This window comes from Amblyomma mixtum, chromosome 3 (genome assembly GCF_055824585.1).
Source record: "Amblyomma mixtum isolate Tamu chromosome 3, ASM5582458v1, whole genome shotgun sequence".
Lineage (NCBI taxonomy): Eukaryota > Metazoa > Arthropoda > Arachnida > Ixodida > Ixodidae > Amblyomma > Amblyomma mixtum.
The window spans coordinates 393,571,230-393,591,672 of record NC_143014.1 but is presented as its reverse complement, the minus strand read 5'-3'; the positions used below and the strand labels follow the sequence as shown (position 1 = coordinate 393,591,672).

Here is a 20,443-nt window from a genome sequence, read left to right as displayed (position 1 = left end):
CCGTTAAAAATAGGCGGATGGCGGATTTTGGTTAAGACCATGTGGGCAGCTGAAGTGTCCGGAGCGGGAGATGCGTCCTGGGAAGCCATGCTTACTGTGGCAGTCGGTGGTGTGAGTTCGGGGAGATGGCGTCCACTGCGCAAATCCAGGTTTCTGGCGCAGAAATACGAGGAGCTGTGGCCAGGGGGATCGAAAGCACCTCCACCAAGATGTTACGGGGTAGTTCCGCTTGGGATTGCAGAGAGCGGACACGGAAAACAGGGCTTTAAAACCACAGGCGTTTACTGCAGGCACCAGCCGACACTGCTCGACCGTCGTCTTCTTCACAAAAACTCAAGAGCTTCTTCTTCTTCCTTCCTTATGCATGCACCGCCTAATGTAACAATATTGTTGCTGAACTTCGACTCACTGCCTCCTGGATCTGGAACTTCATATCTTTTCGAAAGGAGTTCACGATAATCGACAACTTTTCATCACCCCTTAGTGAAATCACTTCCGGCGTTCCTCAGGGAAGTGTTCTCGGCCCCTTATTATTTTCAATTTACATAAATGACCTCCCATTGCATATTACATCACCAGTCCGACTATTCGCCGATGACTGCATAATTTACCGTCAAATCCGCTCGACCACTGATCATGTAATTCTTCAGCAGGACCTTGAATGCGTAACTAACTGGTGCACATCATGGCAAATGACACTTAATACTGAAAAATGTAAAATCATGACAGTTAGCCGGGAGCATCCAAACTCTCTATTCACTAATTCCCTTAACAGTGTCATGCTATCCCGCACGTCTTCTTATGATTACCTTCGCGTTTATCTGACTTCAAATTTATCATGAGTGGAACATTTTAAAACATAACTGCCAAAGCATCACGCATGCTTGGCTACCTGAAGAGAAATCTTCATAGCGCACCTGTTTCTACCCGCAAGCTAGTATACTTAACATTTGTCCGTCCCCAACTAGAATATGCATCAGCTATCTGGTCACCACATCAGGCTTATTTAATTCATTCCCTCGAAGGAGTTCAGTACTGTGCAGCGTGTTTTATTTCTCACGATTACAACCACCATTTCAGCGTAACAAACATCAAGTTATCTTTATCGCTAATAAGTTTAGAGACACGTAGGGATATCGCACTTCTTAGCTTACTACAGAAGCTAATACACAGTCGTCACGCGTCTATACTACAATTACACGCCCAATGCGCACTTCACGTCGCCTACATAATAATCTAAGCTTCCAACGTCTATTCAGCTGAACACTCACGTTTAATTCTTCTGCTCTGCCATGTGCTATCAAGTGTTGGAATGGTCTTCCAGATTGCATTGCTACCATGCAACCCATTAATGTTCAAAAACAAATTGACCACCTTTATGCGTCCATGATATAGTACATAAATTGCGTTCGTAACGTGTGAGCTGAATCCATGCAGCGCCACTATTCGTTTACTGTTTTTCTGTTGGGTCAATATAATATATTTTTCTTTCAAGTATGTTTTAATAATTGTTTGCAGTCCAATGTATTTAATATTGTTTACTTTTGTGCTTAAATTTCCACTTTGTACCATCTTTTGTCTGCAAAATATTGTCACCCCTCCCTTCCCCAAATGTTCCAAGTGTGGAACCTGCGAGTTATTTGTATAAATAAATAAATCTGCTCAGCGTACAAGGCAGCAATCGGACTGCCCCAGTTTGCCAGCACGCAGCGTCTGCTCCAACTCGGAGTGTATAACCCTCACAGAGCTTATCGAGGCACACAAGACTGCCCAGATACACGGCCTCTCTCGCACCAAACACGGTCGTTACATTCTCGGCCGTCTTAAAATCAACACTACAGGTGACATCCACCCCCTTCTGCCCTTTCAACTGGAGTCTATATAGTTGGCTGACTGTCAAACCCATGGCCAAGAACATGTTGCTCGACCGCCCTGATACGCGCCAACTCAAGGCTCCAGCTCTGGACGACACATACTCCACCGACGAGCATGCCATGTACATGGACGCGGCGAAATGAGACTTCAACACATATGTGGCCTGCGTAGCCACGCCAATCGCCACCCTCATCAACACTGCCACAGTGCGCACACACTCTCCCACTGCTGCCAAAGAGTTCGCAATCGCGCTGGCCATCGCAGATCCCGCACATGTACAAGTCTCAGCGACTAAACGAGCCATTCAAAATTTCTCGACGAACTCAATTTGTCTACCTGCACACTTCCTCCGCGGCTGCCCTCTCGACCACACTCTAAGCTTAGTTTGGGTACCTGCGCACGCGGGGAACTCTGGGAACGAAGGAATCGACCGTTTTGCCCCAGGCCTAACCAACCGGGCAGCTGGCTCCTCAAACCTGGATGCTCTTGCCGAGGCCCCCCTATCCTATGCGGAAATCACCAACTACTATAAGGAGACAAGACGCGTGTACCCGCCTCCCTATCCCGATCTCGAATGAGTGCAAGCCACCATGCTTTGCAGACCGCAGACCAATTCCATTCTCAGTCCTTCTAGGCTATACCTCATCACTGACAGGGAATACGACCCCGTTTGTCCTAATTGCGACCATGGAGTGTTTTCCACTCAGGCACACACCGTCTGGGGAAGCGAGGGTAACACGCCCCCACAAACACTACTGCCAGCTCCCTCCTCTGAGGGTTGCATCCAACTTCCTGCAAGACCAGACATGAAGACACCACTCGCACTTGTCTTGTGGGCTCAAGACGTTGCCCCCATCCTGGGGGCCACACTCAGCCCACCTGCCCTAACTACCAACCCTGAAGTGGCAAATAAAGTTGTTCTCTCTCTCACTTGAACTGCAAAAACATGTAGTAAATGACACTGTTGGTCCAATGTTTTAGGGGAATCCCCCAAGGGTGATTTTTTATTAAGGGAGTAATTATACTCATTACCATTCACCCAAGAGCCGTGTGGCTACAAAGGAAAGCCATACAGGTTCCACAAAAACTTCATAGTCAAAAGAAAATTCGTCCTGGTCTGGGGTTTAAACCTGGCACCACTGCCTCATCGGGGTAGTGGCTCTACCAACTGAGCTAACCGGGAGGGCTAGTGTGTGGAAGCGGAAGCGGTGTTCAACTAGCAGTTTTGGAGAATCTTGAAGCTGCAGATGAATTGCAATATGGAAGCAATTACAGTAAAAGCTCGTTAATTCAAACTTCAAGGGAACGGGAAAAAAGTTTGAATTATCCGATGTTCGAATTATCGAATGGCCTCGAAAAAACTGAAAAGAACCATTTGCATTACGGTATATGTACCATATTTACTCGCACTCACATAATAAACCCACCCACCCCCAATTTTTGTCTAAGAATTGGAAAAAAAAGTGTCAGTCAACGCTTTCCTCTGTTTCCACTGTCACGGTCCACGACGCATTTCTTGGCAGCGCGCCAAGATGCTGCGCGGCGATAACACCACGGTGTCTTTCGTTCCACGTTAGCTCTAGTGCAAAGGGGAGAAGTGAACTTGGCAGAGTACCAGTGCTTGTCCGGTTGTGCAAGCCTCGTTTTCAGTACGTTCACCTTATCGGGCCATGAGCAATTGGGGCGGACGCTGTCTATTGCCACTCAGTCATTGGAACGCGTGATAGCAGCAAACGCCTTTTGCAGCGAACAATGCTAAAAGCCGGTGTCATGATCGCGGCTGATCGCGTGCTTCTGTTGGCGGCCGATAGGTGGAAGGATGGACGACACTCGCAAAAAAACGTTTTTCGCACGTTATCTGTAGCGCCCATCCGAAGTCATAGCCTTTCATGGGCATTGGCTGGGACCGCGCTGACAGAACTTATTCGTATTTCCGAATTAACAGGGCTCGAACTAACGAGTATATACTTGAGAGTTTCGGAGGTTGCGCAGAAAAGACGGTAGGCAGCCACCACCGCGGCCGCCAATACCTCTACCCTCCGGCGCCGCCGGCCGCCGCGCTGGTGATGACGCCATGTAGGCTTTACTCACTCTTCCACGGTTTTATCTGGTTCCATCATCTATCCCCATTTAGGAAGTGAAAGCCTCTATGTGGAGGTGCTTTTTCTTTCTTTTTTGGCCACGTGCTGCGTGCCAAGTGGCCCAGACGCGGTGGCGCGTAGTTCGAATTATCCGTAGTGGAACCAACTCGGTTTCAAATTAACGGGCTTTTTTATACACAGATCTCTATGGAGCTTGGCCGGACCAGGTAGTGTAGTTCGAATTATCCGAAAATTCGAATTATTGCAGTTAAAATTAACGAGCTTTTATTGTAGTCATTTGCATCCACCCAAAAGCAGCCTTATGGCTACAAAGGAAGTATGGCTGTGCGGGGATGGTAATGAGTAATTACTCACTTATTGTCTTATTAAGTATTGTCACTCGGGACAGTTAAGGCATAAACTGATCTAATAAAGTGCTTAGTCACTTGCTCACCTCGCCAAGCCAGTACAAAGCTCTCTTATGAATAATGTGTTCTTTGAAAACATTCTCCATAATATATTTCAAGTATTATCGGAACAGATTTACACCACACTTGCATTTAGGCTAACTTGCACACTGTGCACAAGCTAGGTCTACCTAGCTAAATTCGTGCATTGCTAAGCTAAACATGCATTAGTGCGCCTATCTATGTCAAGCAGTCTCTCCTTTGTGCTTGTCCCTTATCGTCCCTTTAGCTATGCAACAAAAAGACTATAACGTGGCTCAGTGAGAATGCTAGTAAGGCATGTTGATGGGCTAGTTGGTCTTCCATCTTGAAACTTGGAAAAAGCCACCTAGTCACAAATAATTTCACAAGGACAAAAGAGACGAGGAGAAAACGGACAGGTGCCTGTCCGTTGTCTCCTCGTCTCTTTTGTCCTTGTGAAATTATTTGTGACTAGGTGGTTTTTTTTTTAAGTTTCAAGAGGATGCTACGTGTGTATGCTTATACATGCAACTTTTATATAATCAGAATATTGGCAACTGGGTTATTGGTTCATCTTAAACCTGAAAGCCATCAACTTCAAGTTGCAGCAAAGAGATGCCAATAAAAGGCACAAGCCACCACTGCTTTTCTGTTTCTCTTCTGCATTCTTTCAGCTTACTTCAATTTGGCCTTTTCTAAATTTCTAATGCCTATTGATGCCTCACTTGATTTCTCTGATCAAACAAATCTCTGATCACTAATTCGAGGTGTGTGCCATCTAGATGCACAAGTGCAGCGTCTGCCACTAATTACCCGTTTTGACTACTGGACGTGGGGGCAAGCAAGTCCAACTTTCTCCTCCACAAGTGTGGTCTTTACTGATTGGCCTGTAATGCAGGTACACACTCTTTTATAGTTTCTCATGTGTCCTAGAGACTTTTGTCCCTGACAGTATTTCAAGCATGTCAAGAACCGGCACAAGACATTCTTCAGAAGACAGCAAAAATAAAAAAAACAAGAGAGGAGGAGATGCAGTGCGATGCTGCAGCATCTTCTCTTTGTGTAAGCCATTTTCAATGCCTCTTAAAGCAGGGCCACACCAAGGCTGGCATAATTTGACGATATTGAAACTGATACTGTTCCATGTCTGTATTTTCTGCCCTTTGTCACTGACTGAAGTGACGCCACACACAAAGTTTGCACTTCTTCATTGTCTCAAGCACAGTGATAAGAAGGGTGGTGGGGGCATTAGGCAGATTCAGCCCGTGATGAAGGCTGGGAAATATAGAAATGATATTGAATTGGTATGTTATAGGGAGTATGCGTCAATGTCATGATGGTTGCAATTTTGCGGTTCATGCAGCATAGCAAAAGCCTGCAGGCTTATATGAATTGCCCCCTCCTCCGGCTTTCACTGCTGAAACTACACGCTATACCACAAAATGGTGTCTGTGACATCATGTGAATACCTCCTATGCGAGCCAAACTAGCCCGATTCGATTTAGTCACTCACCACTGGTAATGGCCGCCTTTATTTTCCACACATCCGCTTTCATCTTCTCGGGGTCAACCAGAACATGGGTCACCTTGATTCTCAGGTATTCACCTGCCTGCAAGGAGACACAACAGTGCATGCCCTTCTCACTCACCACGCTGTCCCATGATGCAAGTGATCTCAGCAAACAGAAGAAGCATGCTGCTTCCTTCATGTGCGTGTCAGAGATGGGAGCTACACAGCAAGCTTACCTCAGAGCTCTGGATAGCTGCCCTACTAAATCTACTTCCAGCTTCAGAAATAGAGTACAGGTTATAGAATCCATCTTGTAAGTGTTTGGTTTGGTTTATGGGGTTTAACGTCCCAAAGCAACTAAGGCTATGAGAGACGCCGTAGTGGAGGGCTCCGGAAATTTCGACCACCTGGGGTTCTTTAACGTGCACTGACAACGCACAGTACACGGGCCTCTAGAATTTCTCCTCCAAAGAAATTCTAGCCGCCGCGGCCGGGATCGAACCCGCGTCTTTCGGGTTAGCAGCCGAGCACCATAACCGCTTAGCCACCGCGGCGGCCCATCTTGTAAGTGTGCCTAGAACTTCGTTACCACACAAGGCAACCATCACTCACCACCCTGTCCCATGACGCAAGTGATCTCAGCAAACAGAAGAACCATGCTGCTTCCTTCGTGTGTGTGTCAGAGATGGGAGCTACACAGCATGCTTACCTCAGAGCTCTGGATAGCTGCCCTACTAAAACTACTTCCAGCTTCAGAAATAGAGTACAGGTTATAGAATGCATCTTGTAAGTGTGCCTAGAACTTCGTTACCACACAAGGCAACCATCACTCACCACCAACAGAAGAACCATGCTGCTTCCTTCGTGTGTGTGTCAGAGATGGGAGCTACACAGCATGCTTACCTCAGAGCTCTGGATAGCTGCCCTACTAAAACTACTTCCAGCTTCAGAAATAGAGTACAGGTTATAGAATGCATCTTGTAAGTGTGCCTAGAACTTCGTTACCACACAAGGCAACCATCACTCACCACCCTGTCCCATGATGCAAGTGATCTCAGCAAACAGAAGAACCATGCTGCTTCCTTCGTGTGTGTGTCAGAGATGGGAGCTACACAGCATGCTTACCTCAGAGCTCTGGATAGCTGCCCTACTAAAACTACTTCCAGCTTCAGAAATAGAGTACAGGTTATAGAATGCATCTTGTAAGTGTGCCTAGAACTTTGTTACCACACAAGGCAACTATCTGCCTGCCTAATACCAGCTTTGTTCACACCTGAATCCCAGCCAGTCGTGTAGGGCTAACTTAACACCACACAACTGTTGATGTTATTAGACACCAGGTGTCACCTGACAAGCTCCTCATGTAATATAGTTGTAATTCATTCTTACCATTTTGGAACGTTAATCTCCACATGCATGATGCTTTCCTGAATTTCCCACGGAACAGGCCATACGTGAAGCTTGAAACATGCTCAAACAAAGCGAATCCATAAACTACACTTTAGCTTATACCTGCTTGTTTGACAGAAGCACTCCCTCAGGCTTCAGCAGTTGCAAAGAAACAGTGGTCATATTTCCATGTAATTAGAGGCAGCAACAGGATGGACGGACACACTGTGGGCACTGTCACTGGCAGACAGAGCAGCTTTACAGAAAAATGAAGCTCGTCGTTTGCGTTTCTCTCACAAATTCCATCCAATGGTGGCCAATTTTCATGACCTTGCAGCGTGACAGTGCAGGGAGTGGCAGATGAAAGGGGATAGTCCCTTCCCTGCACTGTCACGCTAGCACGGTCTAAAGAATCGATCGACGCCATTGGCTGGAAGGGGGTCCTGCGACGGGGAAAAGCTGCTTCCTTGAGTTGTATACTATAGCAGCACAACACACACTTTTACCTAATATGCACAAATCTGGCAAGTTTGGGCATATTGCAAGCAGGTGTGGGAACGATCGTTGAAGCATCAGCAGCTCGACACAATGATGGCCGCCTCAGGGATTCTCAGCAGCAGTATCAGCAATGATTCTTTCTGGAGAGTCTCCACTATGTAAATTGACAGCTCAAAATGAATGAGTCATAACATGAACTTCAAGCTCAGTAGCAACTTACTAAAATGGTACATGCATAAACTTGGCAACTGGCAAAAGCAGCCTGAAATTAAACAAACACATTCACAATTAACAACACAAAATGTATTCCCCTTTCCAGAAAATGCAGTTTTACTCTGCATTCTGTTTCCTTATATGTGTTTCATGTTAGCATTCTAAATAATAATCTAAACATCAATCAGTGCATTGTAGCAACTATAGTGCTCATGTGACGATTATCATGTAGCTGGAGTCTAATTCTTTCTTGCCGTTGAAGCCAATTTTTATGACATGCAATTAATTCAACACAGCAAATGACTGTAGTTGCATTCACCACAATACAGGTAAGCTCATATAAAAAGTGTTTGATAATTTTTCTGATGTGGCAGAATGCATTTGAAAATTGCCAGGAAAAACTGCTCTGTACAAGTGAAGGAACAGCTCTTGGGGTGCCAGCTCCACATGAAGTACCCAGCGGAACGTCAACGACCGATTTTTTGGACTCTCTAGGGACTGCGAGAACGACCGAAAAATCGGGCAGTCCGGAAAATCAAACTTTACCGAAAAACTCACGAACTTATTACCAGTATGACGAAGAAAGCGGCCAATTGTATTGCACACATTCTAAAGCTCCTCATGACTATATTTCGCCGCGTGACATACCATACAAACGCTATAAGGGCCGCACTTCTTTTCCCCCCAGATTCGAGGGCCAATTTTCGCGGTGCGGCCCATACACGCGATATGCGAAAAAATTTTTTTAAGTAAATACACACCAACCAGGGAATGAGCGACATTCATTTTACGTTCAATCGTCACTCGCGGAGTATTTCGAATCTTGAGCTGGTGCTGTGCTCTGGTGCACGCTCATCCCAAAAGAAGTCGCGCAGCATGTCCGCTGTCAACGCGTAGCCGTTCCGAAATTCCATCACATAGAGGAGCAGCTCTTCTTCCAGTTCAAGAAACTCACACGGCTTGCCTCGAAAAGCGCGCTTTTTGCAGCTTGTGTTTTTCTTTTGGTTGCAGCATCATCAAACGCACTTCTCGGCCATGTCGAATTTCCTGCCCGCCGCACGCTTACCCACCGTGTTCGAGAGCTAACTCCCAGCCGTGTAGCTTAAGGTGCTTGCCTATCGCGCCTAAAACTGTAAATTGGTTTTTTGAGGAAAGGAAATGGCGCAGTATATGTGTCACATGTCTCGGTGAACACCTGAACCGCACCGTAAAGGAAGGGAGGAAGGTGGGACTGAAAGAAGAAAGAGAGAAAGAGGTGCCGTAGTGGAGGTCTCCGGAATAATTTCGACCACCTGGGGATCTTTAGCGTGCACTGACATCGCACAGCACACGGGCGCCTCTTGCATTTCGCCTCCATCGAAACGCGGCCGCCGCGGTCAGGTTCGAACCCGGGTACTCCGGCTCGGTAGACGAGCGCCTTACCACTGAGCCACCGCGGCGGGTGTGCGCCGTGGCCGCCGCGATCTGCTTTGGCGGCGCACCCAAAGCACGCTTCGATCTCGGAGGCCACGGCGTGCGCGTAGCCTCCACGATCAAGCGTTCCGCAATCGTATTCGCGTTCCGTATTCTGGACTAAAGACTCGGCACAGATGAGTTTCGTGAGCTCAGACTACGGTTCAAGTTCATGCGGCGGAAGACATTCAAGAACAGTACGAATTCGAAAACACGCGAGCGCAATGTGCCGACTCGTACAGAATTTCAGCGTCACAAGTTAAGAGGCTCCCTTTAAGCTTGAATTTCGTTTTGTTTGATCAAGTTTTCGATCTCTCCTGCAGTTTGATTCAATGAGGTTCTACTGTACACATTATATGGTGCTTGGGTACTGGCGGCGAGTGCGAAGTCCGAAAAATCGAGTGGTCAGTTGCAGTGCGTCCGAAATTTCAAGCGCTCTTACACATTGGCTCTATGGGCCATGTCGCGGTGCCGCGAAAAAGTCCGCATAATCAAGCATGTTCAAAAAATCAGGCGTCTGAATTTTCGGTCGTCGACTGTAAACGAGATCAAGGTAAAACTACAATGCATGCAACAAAATGGCACTCAGCTCCTAAAGGGTCGAAAGTACCCCACATTGCTGCCAACTCCACAAGTTCCTTGAAAGCAAGCGTTCTGAGTTTACAAGCCAGTCGGTGGAGCAATTTATGACCAGCCTCTGAATTCATAAAAAAATACATCTGACAATGGCTTGTACTAAAGCCAACTAAGAACATGATTCCCAATCCCACACTTCCTTAGGCATGCCCTGCATTGCTGCCATGTCAAGCACAAAAGTCTATTTGTGCAGAGAGTAACTAAATTACATACAATACCTAACTTGCAATAGTGATTAAGCACCTGAAAGAAGCAGAAAACTGAGTGAGTGAAGGTTTTTGGAAATAACCTTTCTGGGAGAGATTACAGACAACACAACCACTGAGGAAACAGCACTAGAAGGAACATAAGCAAAGTAATGCATGCTAGTCCTGAAGCAAATCTAAGATCAGGGTTTTTGGCTACCTAGACACATACGGTAGATCGCTCTAAACTTGGCAAGGAAAACGAAACTGTGAGGCTGAACTCTGCAGACAAATCTAGCTTGGCAACAACCAGCACACATATTTCTCGTCTGCAGGAGAATTCTACAGGCAGGTCAAAGAAACACCAATGGAAGCCTTTACCTGTGTTGCTATGGCAAATCTAGTTATGGAACACATTGAGGAACAAGCTCTCAGATCACTCCAGCCACAACCAAATGCTTTCCTTAGGCATGTCGAGGACTGTTTCTCAATCATCAAGAGATCCCAAATTCAAAATTTCCTCCCTCAATTAAATTCCATTGCAGCGATTATTCAGTTCACACTAAAAGTGGAAAAAAGGAAACTTCCTTTCAGTTTTGGATGTCCTCGTAACCCAAAAACACAGCTCCCTTTAGTTCTTCGTCTATTGCAAACCAACCCATTCAGGCCTATATCTGCACTTCACTTCAAATTATTCAATAATCTACAAGACATCATTTGTGAAGACATGATTACGAATAGTTGAAACACAATGCAGTACAGTACCCAAAAAACAAAAACCTGTCATTCAAGAACCTCACCATAAACGGGTACCCAAAAATTTTATTCAGATAACCATTCGCCTCCAAAAACCCAACATGTGCCAAGAAATCAACCAATACCAATTAACCCCACCACAAAATATGTCACTCTTCCTTATGTCTGAAGGTTCCAGCGAAACTATCACCGGTATCCTGAAAAAGGTGGCCTCCGAGTAGCGCACATGCCTACGAACATGGTGGCAGTTTCCCCACCTGCTCCCAAAGACTGGCCATGGAGAGAGCTCGAGCACTGCTTACAAGATTCTTTGCGCTGACTGCGACACAAGTTATGTAGGCGAAACAAAAAAAAAACTAAATAAAGAATTCGACAACACAAAACCGAAGTATGCAACTTCGCAAGAGAATGCAGCCCAGCAGCCGGACATTCCGAATATACCGACCCTAGAATAAACTTTCAAGAAACCATAGCACTCGGAACCAAAACAAATTAATGAAAAAGGCTCCTATTCGAACCTATGCATATTCAAACTACCCAAAACAATATCAACCGCACAAAGGGCAAGCTATCCTTCTGTGGAAGTGCTGACTTTGCTCTGCAGCTCACAAAAAAGAAAATACACTGGCAGCTATCCCCACACTGACTGGCACTGTTACAGCCGTAGACCATAGCAGAGCCTGTGTCAAAACATCCTCGCCCCCTCCTACACCCATCACAACACCGCAGTACTTATTTTCTGCCTGCCATGTACTTAATGACACAAGGCCATAGCCAGAAGAAGGAGCCAAGCTAGCGCCAAAACGTCAGCATTTTGAAATAAAAAAGTTTCGGTTGGAGATGTGTCACAGTTTACCACAAGTTATCAAACCCAACCAGACAGGCAACTCTATCAAACATTTAGTTTTACGGTGTTGAACAACAATGAATTCACAACAGTCAACAACCAATGCCACTATGCACATCGGAATACTTTCATGCTCAACCATCCCCTCAGTGCCTAACAGCATCACTTCCTCAGGTAGCTGACAAGGAGAAATCCTAACCAGTGTCACATGCCTTGCATGTAGTGCATGTTACCAAGCGAACACAGGTGTCTTCTGAAAAACGGCACTCGCCACAATGGGAGCATGCATACATAATGAATTCCACTTGGCCAGGCTTATTTACACACCGATTACCCACAGGCCATCAGCATCGTTCCTCCCTGTAAAGCACGCCAATGCTATCAATCTACACTTCAGCCAATCAGCGAATGCTGCCATACAATTTCACCATTGGGCCACATAAACAACACAGACATAGTGTCGGAGAAGGCACTGCATTGCTTGGTGAAAAGCCTGCGGCAATCATTACACAGTATGCACCTTCGATGGTTGAATCTAAGCAAGCCATGCTGCAGACTAAAGCGGCTGCACTCATCATGTGCTGCTATATGACGTTGCCCAACATGCAGAAACCCACTGCAGTAGCCCAGCTGGTCAACGCATTGTCCTTATGATCTGTGCAGTTGGTGTGATTCCTGGTTGTGGTGGCCACAATTCAATGAAGACCGAATGAAGAATTTATTGCCCATGTGCTGCACACTGACGGTGCTTGTTTAAGGGGGGATGAGGGTCTTGAAAACTTATTTTTTATTTTTCGACATAACTTGTTGAAACTTAGTACACAGGTGTATCATAGAATGCTGATTTCAAATATGCATTTAGATTTCAAATATCTCACCTGGAAGGAAATTTATTGCAAAATAACATTCAAATTAGGCAATTTCTTACGGGCCTTTATAGTAATTTATCAGTTAAAGAATGATTTTTTAAGAATAAGTAAACATTTGCAAAGGGTCAAAGCACATGCTAAAGCTTTCTTTTTTCCTTTAAACATGATATACGAGCAATTAGGCGCTAATTACTGCCACGTCATTTTTTCTTTCCAACTTTGTTGTTTATTTATGATCAACAAAATTAGTTTGTAGACATTCTGTTAGCTTTAGGATGTGCTTTGGGCCTTTCCAAATGTCTGCTTATTTTTTAAAAATGTTTATTTAACTGATAAATTACTAAAAAGGCCCGTAAGAAATTACCTAATTAGGATATTTTATTTTGCCATATATTTCCTTCCAGCTGAGGTATTTGAAATCTAAATGCATATTCGAAATCAGCATTCAATGATACACCCAGGTGCTAAGTTTCAGAAAGATATGTTATCAAATAAAAAAAAAGTGTTCAAGACCCTCATCCCCCCTTAAGAGCCCTAGACAATTGCAATCATTCTAAAGCCCTCTAGTGTGGCATCTGTGACAGCCCACCTACAGCTATGGGAAGTATTGCACCAAAAACCAAATCATACACTTGCATCGTATAATGTCAACCCATGTTAAAGAAGCCCAAGTAATAAAAATTATTCCAGCTTTCTCCACTACAGCGCACCACAGAGCTGATATGCACTTCAGTACAGCCAAACAACAACACACAAGAACTAGCACCGAAAGCCGACAAATGTGCAGGGACTTTTGCTCACACAATCCAGATCTTCAGTTTGCTCCACCACAGAGGAGCACATCATTGCTGCTGACTGCGATGAATTGTGCTGACCAGGCCACTAGAGCCATCTTCATGTGGGCTTGCACAGGTTGTGCCTTGCTGACTGGCTCAAAGTGGATTCACAGGGATGGTGTAGCTGATGGCAGCATACTTGCCTGGCACTGCCACCGCTGCCACTCTCTATGGGCTTGTCAACGATGCTGGGGAGCTGGCTGATGTAGCCTGCATTACATAGAAGCAAACAGAAAAGAGCCCATGAAAAAAAATATAATCATAAGAAACACTGCAAAAAACTGGTAATTCAGGATCTCTATACTGTCCCCCCCTCCCCCCCCCCCAAAAAAAAAAAATATTAAGGCTTGGAGCCCTGAACTTGACCACTGCAGGTGCCGCATTCTTTCGGGTAACCTCCGTTAAGTTAATAAGTTAAGAATCATATACTTGATCTTTCTCCTTTCATTCCATACATGCTTATAGATTATTATCCAGGCATCAAGATGACTGTCCCAATAGCACTTTTGAAAGCTTGTGTTACTCAGCCCCCAACTATCTAGTGTCAGAACATTACACACCAATTTCACCATTCCATTACTTATGAAAGAAGTAAACACGGTAATCAAATACTTCTGTGAATGCTCTCTGGTGTAAGTACTATGAATTACCACCTCTCCGTTTCCATTGGCACATGCACCATATGTTGGCGGCTCGTTGACAATGTTCATTTGTATGAGCAGTATTATTGCTATTAGATGAGGCTATACGACCACCACCAAAGGCATCAGTTGCTGCACAGCTGAGCAACTGAGAGAAGTATTGCTTTTACGATGCTGCCTCCAAAGTGTGCGGTTGATACTACAATATCACAGTGAGGCTCCATTCTTATCCTCATATGAGCCTTATTTGAAAATCTTTTTCTTGGCTTTCTTGAAAAACAAGAAGCACGTAAAAGCCTTACCGCAAAACGGTTGGGGACAGAGCGTGACTTTCTGCAGTAGTGGTTTGCGCCTCGTCCTGGCCATTATCCACGTATTGGTTAACCCACGAGTTTGGAAAAATATGATTTTGTAAAAACAGGTCGGCTTACAGACGAGTAACTACATTAATAATGCAAAAGTGCAAGCATTCATAAATGAGACGTGGAAACTATATGCATATCTGGAATTAAGATGCCATTCTAGATACAGTCGCAAGTCCATTTCGAGGAGCTGCAGATACCAGCGTTCTCCAGAAGTCGCAGGGACTGTGTTGGGCTGCATCTCGTGAACAAGTTGGCAGCAGCCAGAACCACATTACCATGCGCAATGCGCTCCCGCACATGCGCCCCACTTTGTGGCCTGCATTTCTTGCCAGGTTTTTGCCACAATGACAAAAGCCAATGACCTCCACACAAAAAAAATGAGATAAAAAAGAGGACATTAACTAGCAGTCAGGTACCTGATGACCAATCAAAACAGAAAATTTTTTATCTGTTGACCACACCGAGAAATGCAATAACACCATGTTTTAATGAGGACTTTTTCTTAAAAAGAGTCTGAGAAAAGTAAGCACAGTACAACAGTGCAAGTGCACAGACTTCACAACATGGCTCAGTGAGAATGCTACATGTGTACGCTTATACATGTGACTATTATACATTCAGAATATTGGCAACAGGGCTGTTGGTTCATCTTAAACCTGAAAGCCATCAACTTCAAGTTGCAGCAAAGAGATGCCAATAAAAGGCACAAGCCACCACTGCTTTTCTGTTTCTCTTCTGCATTCTTTCAGCTTACTTCAATTTGGCCTTTTCTAAATTTCTAATGCCTATTGATGCCTCACTTGATTTCTCTGATCAAACAAATCTCTGATCACTAATTCGAGGTGTGTGCCATCTAGATGCACAAGTGCAGCGTCTGCCACTAATTACCCGTTTTGACTACTGGACGTGGGGGCAGGCAAGTCCAACTTTCATCTCCGCAAGTGTGGTCTTTACTGATTGGCCTGTAATGCAGTCACACCCTTTTATTGTGGCTGATGTGTCCTGGAGACTTTTCTACCTGATAGTACTTCATGCCTGCTAAGAACTGGCACACGACCTTATGTTCAGAAGGCAGCAAAAATAACAAAACAAGAAGGAAGAAGACGCAGTGCGATGCTGCAGAATCTTGTCTTTGAATATGCCATTTTCAATGCCTTGTTAAAGCGAGGCCACCCCAAGGCTGGCATAATCTGACGATATTGAATCTGATGTGAGAGAGAGAGAGAGACTCTTTAATGAAGAGCAGAGAATTTAGCCGGCGTTTAAAAATCGCTGGCATGCTACTCTGCGTAGGAAGGGGAATTTGGGAGATAAAGACAGAAGGAGAGCAGAGTGGAAGAGGTAAAAAAAAAAACGAAGATAAAATGTGGCCATGAAATGGGTACTAAGGATGCAATGGCGAGTTTTGATGTAACCTATGGAGTGATGGAGTGCATAGTCCGTCAAATGGGCTGACGAAGTTCACTGCATGAAGAATGCATGAAGGTGACGTGCTAGTGAATTTAAAGCTTATCGAGATGTCCAATGTCTTTTAAATATGTGAATAGAAAGTTCATTGCAAGTCTCTGTTGCCTAAGGCAGGCTAAGGGACCTAAAACTTTGTCCATTGTAAGAGGCACTGAGCAGAGCTTCTGCATGCAATGTTCATAGTACGCACGCTCGTTAGCATATGCAGGGCACTCAAGCAAGATATGCTCCACAGTTTCAATCGCGGCACAGTTGTCACAGTGCGGACTGTCCATTTGTCTAAAACGGTATCGTAAGCCGTTTGTATATGCAGCATTAAGACGAAGTCGATGATAAAGTGTTTCCAGATGTCGAGGAATTCTGGGTGAGAGTCTTGATCTAAGATGTGGGTTGATTGAGTGAAGAAATTGGTACTGATATGTCGGCGAACTCCAAAGCCAATACATTTCTTCGGAAGCAAAACTTTTGGCCACCTGGGACGCATCAGATTTCGTAAAAAAAGTTCTAATGTATCTCCGATGTTGATGGCCCTTACGGGCCGCTTCATCTGCTTTTTCATTAGCCTGAATGCCACAGTGAGCAGGTACCCACTGAAATGTTATGCAGTGGCCTGCAACAATAGCTAAATGATGTAGATATCCGATGTCCAGGGAAACTGGCTGGTGATTCGTTTTCTTCAGCAGGTTGGCCAGGATCTGGAGAGATGCTTTCGAATTGGTGAAGATAACCCAACGGCCGGCGGTTCGGCGCAGGATGTAAGAAACACCTTCCTTAATGCCGTGAAGCTCAGCTGTCGTAGAGGATGTCTTCCGCTGCAGCCGGTAAGAAAGGGCATGGCCTGTTGAGGGCACATAAAGGCCAAATGAAGAGGTTTCTTTAGTAGTTGAACCATCGGTGAAGATATGGGTGTGCTGCCTATATTCCTCCATTAAGTAGGCGAGAGTAGTTTGCAGAAGCGCTGCCTGTGGCATGCGGCTCTTTGCATTCACACCTGGAACAAACTTCACCTTTAGAGGAGAGAGTGTCCATGGAGGAGAGGCCAGAGGTAGTAGTTTCTGTGGCTGATTAATAGTAGGGATGGGCAGGAGCTGCACTGCCTGGCCAAAGCTAGAGTTGCTGTGAGTTAGGTGGACACGGTGCAGGAAGTGCTTCTTCCCTTGAAGAACATGGCGGAGATGGGTACGCATAGTTTCCTGGGCGGCAATCACCTCTAGTGGGAGACATCCTGCCTCCGCTACTGTTCCTGATGCAGAGGAACCCTTTGGGAGGCCAAGGCATATTCGCAGGCAGTTGTTCCGTGCGGCAACGAGAGACTTATTGCTTGATGTAGATAATCTTTGAAACACTGGTAGACAGTAGCGCAAGGTTCCTTCAACGTAGGCTTTTTCAAGCAGAAGCATTGATCGGCAGTTGCTACCTCACCTTGTTCCCGCCATGAACCTAAACACTTGCGATGCTGCAGCGATCCTCTCGCGGAGTTTTTTGATCTGAGGTGTCCATGACAGATTATAGTCAATTACAACACCCAGGAATCGCTGAGATCGTACATATGGTAGCGATCGTCCGCCTAGGAGCAGCGGATATCGGGTCATCGTTTTTCTTGTAAACGCCATTGCAACACTCTTTTCTGGCGAGAGACGAAGACCTCTGGAAGCCAGGTACATCGAAATGTGCAATAGCGCTCTCTGTAGACGTTGCTGGGTGATATAGCGCGAGCGTGATGCGGTCCAGATGTAGATATCATCAGCATAAATTGTTATACGGACCCCTTGCGGAAGGTTTCTTCTTATGTGTATAAGGGCAATATTGAACAGGAGAGGGCTGAGCACCGCTCCCTGTGGTACGCCCCTCTCTACTGCGTGAAAGCGTGTTGGACCGTTTGGAGTGGTCATAAAAATTTGCCGTTCTTTCAAATAATGCCCAATCCATTTGTATAGCTTTCCTCCAAGGCCAAGACTGGCAAAGGCGGCGAGAATTGCATGGTGAAAGACAGAGTCAAAGGCGGCCTTGATGTCTAGGAAAACGGCTGTCGGGATGTACCCAGCATGAAGGTACTCCTCAATTGATGAGATGAGGGAGATGATATCGTCAGTCGCAGACCTGTTTTGACGGAACCCGTTCATTTCTTGGGGGAACTCATTTCGGCTTTCTAGGAACCAAGTTATGCGTTTGCAGATCATGTGCTCCATGAGCTTACCTACGCAGCTCAGTAGGGCAATGGGCCGGAATGATGCGTAGCTTGTTGGCTGCTTACAGGGTTTCAAAACAGGCACAATTTTCGCCAGCTTCCATTCCGTGGGGACCTCACCAGTCATCCAGGAAGAATTGTAATACTCCAGGAGTCGAAGACGGGAGGATCTGATGTTTTCTGCATTTTTTGCCCTTTGTCACTGACAGAAGTGACGCCACACACCAAGTTTGCACTTCTTCATTGTCTCAAGCACAGTGATAAGAATGGTGGTGGGGGCACAAGGCAGATTCAGCCTGCGACAAAGGCTGGGAAACACATATGCAATTGAATAGGTATGTTATAGGGAGTATGCGCCAATGTTGCAGTGGCTGCCATATTGTGGTGCGTGGAGCATGGCAAAAGGCTGCTATCTGGTCGGTTTATCACCACCTGCTCCAGCCTGCATTGCGGAAACTACACGCTGTCAAGGGCGTCCGCAGAATTTTTTGCAGGGGGGGGGCCCCGTTGGTGCCCCGGGGGGGGGGGGGGGGTATGTTCGTAGCAGAAAGGCGCTATTTGCGGAGTAAATTTATTTATTTATATATAAATAAAAATTAAACAAAATGCACACATGAAAGAAAAATTACAAACAGCAAATTAAAGCACGGCTAGGAGAGATACATTAAAGTTTATCAACGAAAAAACAATTAAAATTAATAAAAAATACAAAAAGATACTATCACTTCGTGGAGAAGAGTGCTCAGTCTTGCTGCATACGGGTTCTCGACTCACCCGGATTGATGACCAGCACACAGCACAATATGTTCACAAACACGCAACTACAGTCACTCAGTCAGTCTTCCTTGAACAGCAACTGTAGGCGCCTCGGATTTTTCTGGGCGAATTGTGTAATTGCACGGGTGATAAATTCATTTCTGTGCTTCACTACACGCTCTCGGTGCATACTCATCATACACATTGAATGGAAAAACGGTTGAACACGTACGTTGAAAACAAAAGACAACTATATATACAACAAAAACTTCTTTACAAGATAAATGCACGCTCGCCGCTTCATACACCTCGCTCCATCTTGCTCGCGCATCCGCACAGTCGAGCAACCGCACACACACTGCTCGCCGCTCGTCGTTTTCTCGTCCGCTGTCTTGGTTGTTCTGACCTTCGTTGACAACCGGCCACTAAAAACACCGAAGCACAAACACAGAGGCGCGCACACGTGCAAGGGCTTACTTGCCGCAATATCCCCGAATGCGCACTTTGGGGGGTGAAAGGAACGCCGCGCGACTTCCGAGGGGAAGGAACACTCGCCACTCCGGTCGGAAAATTTGTTGTGTTTTTATGGGGTTCAGAGCCCCAAAACGCATCAGGCTATGAGGGACAGAGTAGTACAGAGTTCCGGATAATGTCGACCACCTGGGTCTGGGTCTCTTTACCGTGGACTGACACGCACAGTACATGGGCGCTGTTGTGATTTGAGGCCCAGCCAGAGGTGACAGGCGAGCCAGGCAGGCGCCATCGGGCTGCGTTGACCAAAGGCGCTGGTTTTCGCAGAAGACGCAAAGAACGCTGGTGTGGGGGCGCCTCGGGAGACTGCGTCGCCGTGAACAAAAGCAGCTAATCCCCTTTGCCGGAGATTCTGAAAGCGGCGCTTCTACCGAACTGCGCTACCCGTGGATCGGAGGAGACAGCGAGCGGCGGCGGCGCCAACTCATCGCCCGCTTGCCCCTGAGCAGCCCGACAAAGCGGGGGTGGACACGGCTGATTTTACCTTCCCTCCTTAAGAATTCATCGGTGACCGGCGTAACGATAGGCGAAAACAAGATGCCCCGTGCACTGTCTGCCTCCGTGTCGCTATCTCTCTAGAGATCAAAGAAACAGACACCCATCTCAAGGCGGCTCGAAACACATGCTCGCCGGTGCCGCTGTATGTCTGGAACAGGTCGCCCTTCAGTAGAGCTAACGATGGCGTGGTTTGAAAACGGCGGAACGACGCACGCCCGGACGCGGCATTTCGCAGATGTGACCATGCGGGGCTGCTTTTACCCTTTTGACTGAGCGCACCACCGCCCCTGGCGTGCGGCCATCACTCACGGTTCGAGTGAGTGATTTTCCAGGGGGGTGCAGCCGCCCCCCCTTGCCCCCCCCTCCGGACGCCCATGCACGCTGTACCACAAAATGGCACCCGTGACGTCATGTGCATACCT

The 20,443-nt window shown here is 46.2% G+C and overlaps 1 protein-coding gene across 6 annotated transcripts in view; it reads right to left on the bottom strand.

Annotated features, from left to right (window-relative positions):
- The window catches only part of LOC149357205 (uncharacterized), a 105,370-nt gene that overhangs the window by 27,458 nt on the left and 57,469 nt on the right, over positions 1-20,443 (bottom strand). For all 6 annotated transcript variants that reach the window (XR_016291793.1, XM_089584471.1, XM_089584473.1 and 3 more), the window contains 2 exons: positions 13,541-13,785; positions 5,898-5,994 (listed from right to left, as the gene is read on the bottom strand). Coding sequence is in view for 1 of the 6 variants with exons in the window: in XM_089584474.1 (XP_089440600.1) it covers positions 13,744-13,785 (42 nt within the window). In the remaining 5 variants the exon portion in view is untranslated. The remainder of the gene's footprint in view (positions 1-5,897; positions 5,995-13,540; positions 13,786-20,443) is intronic.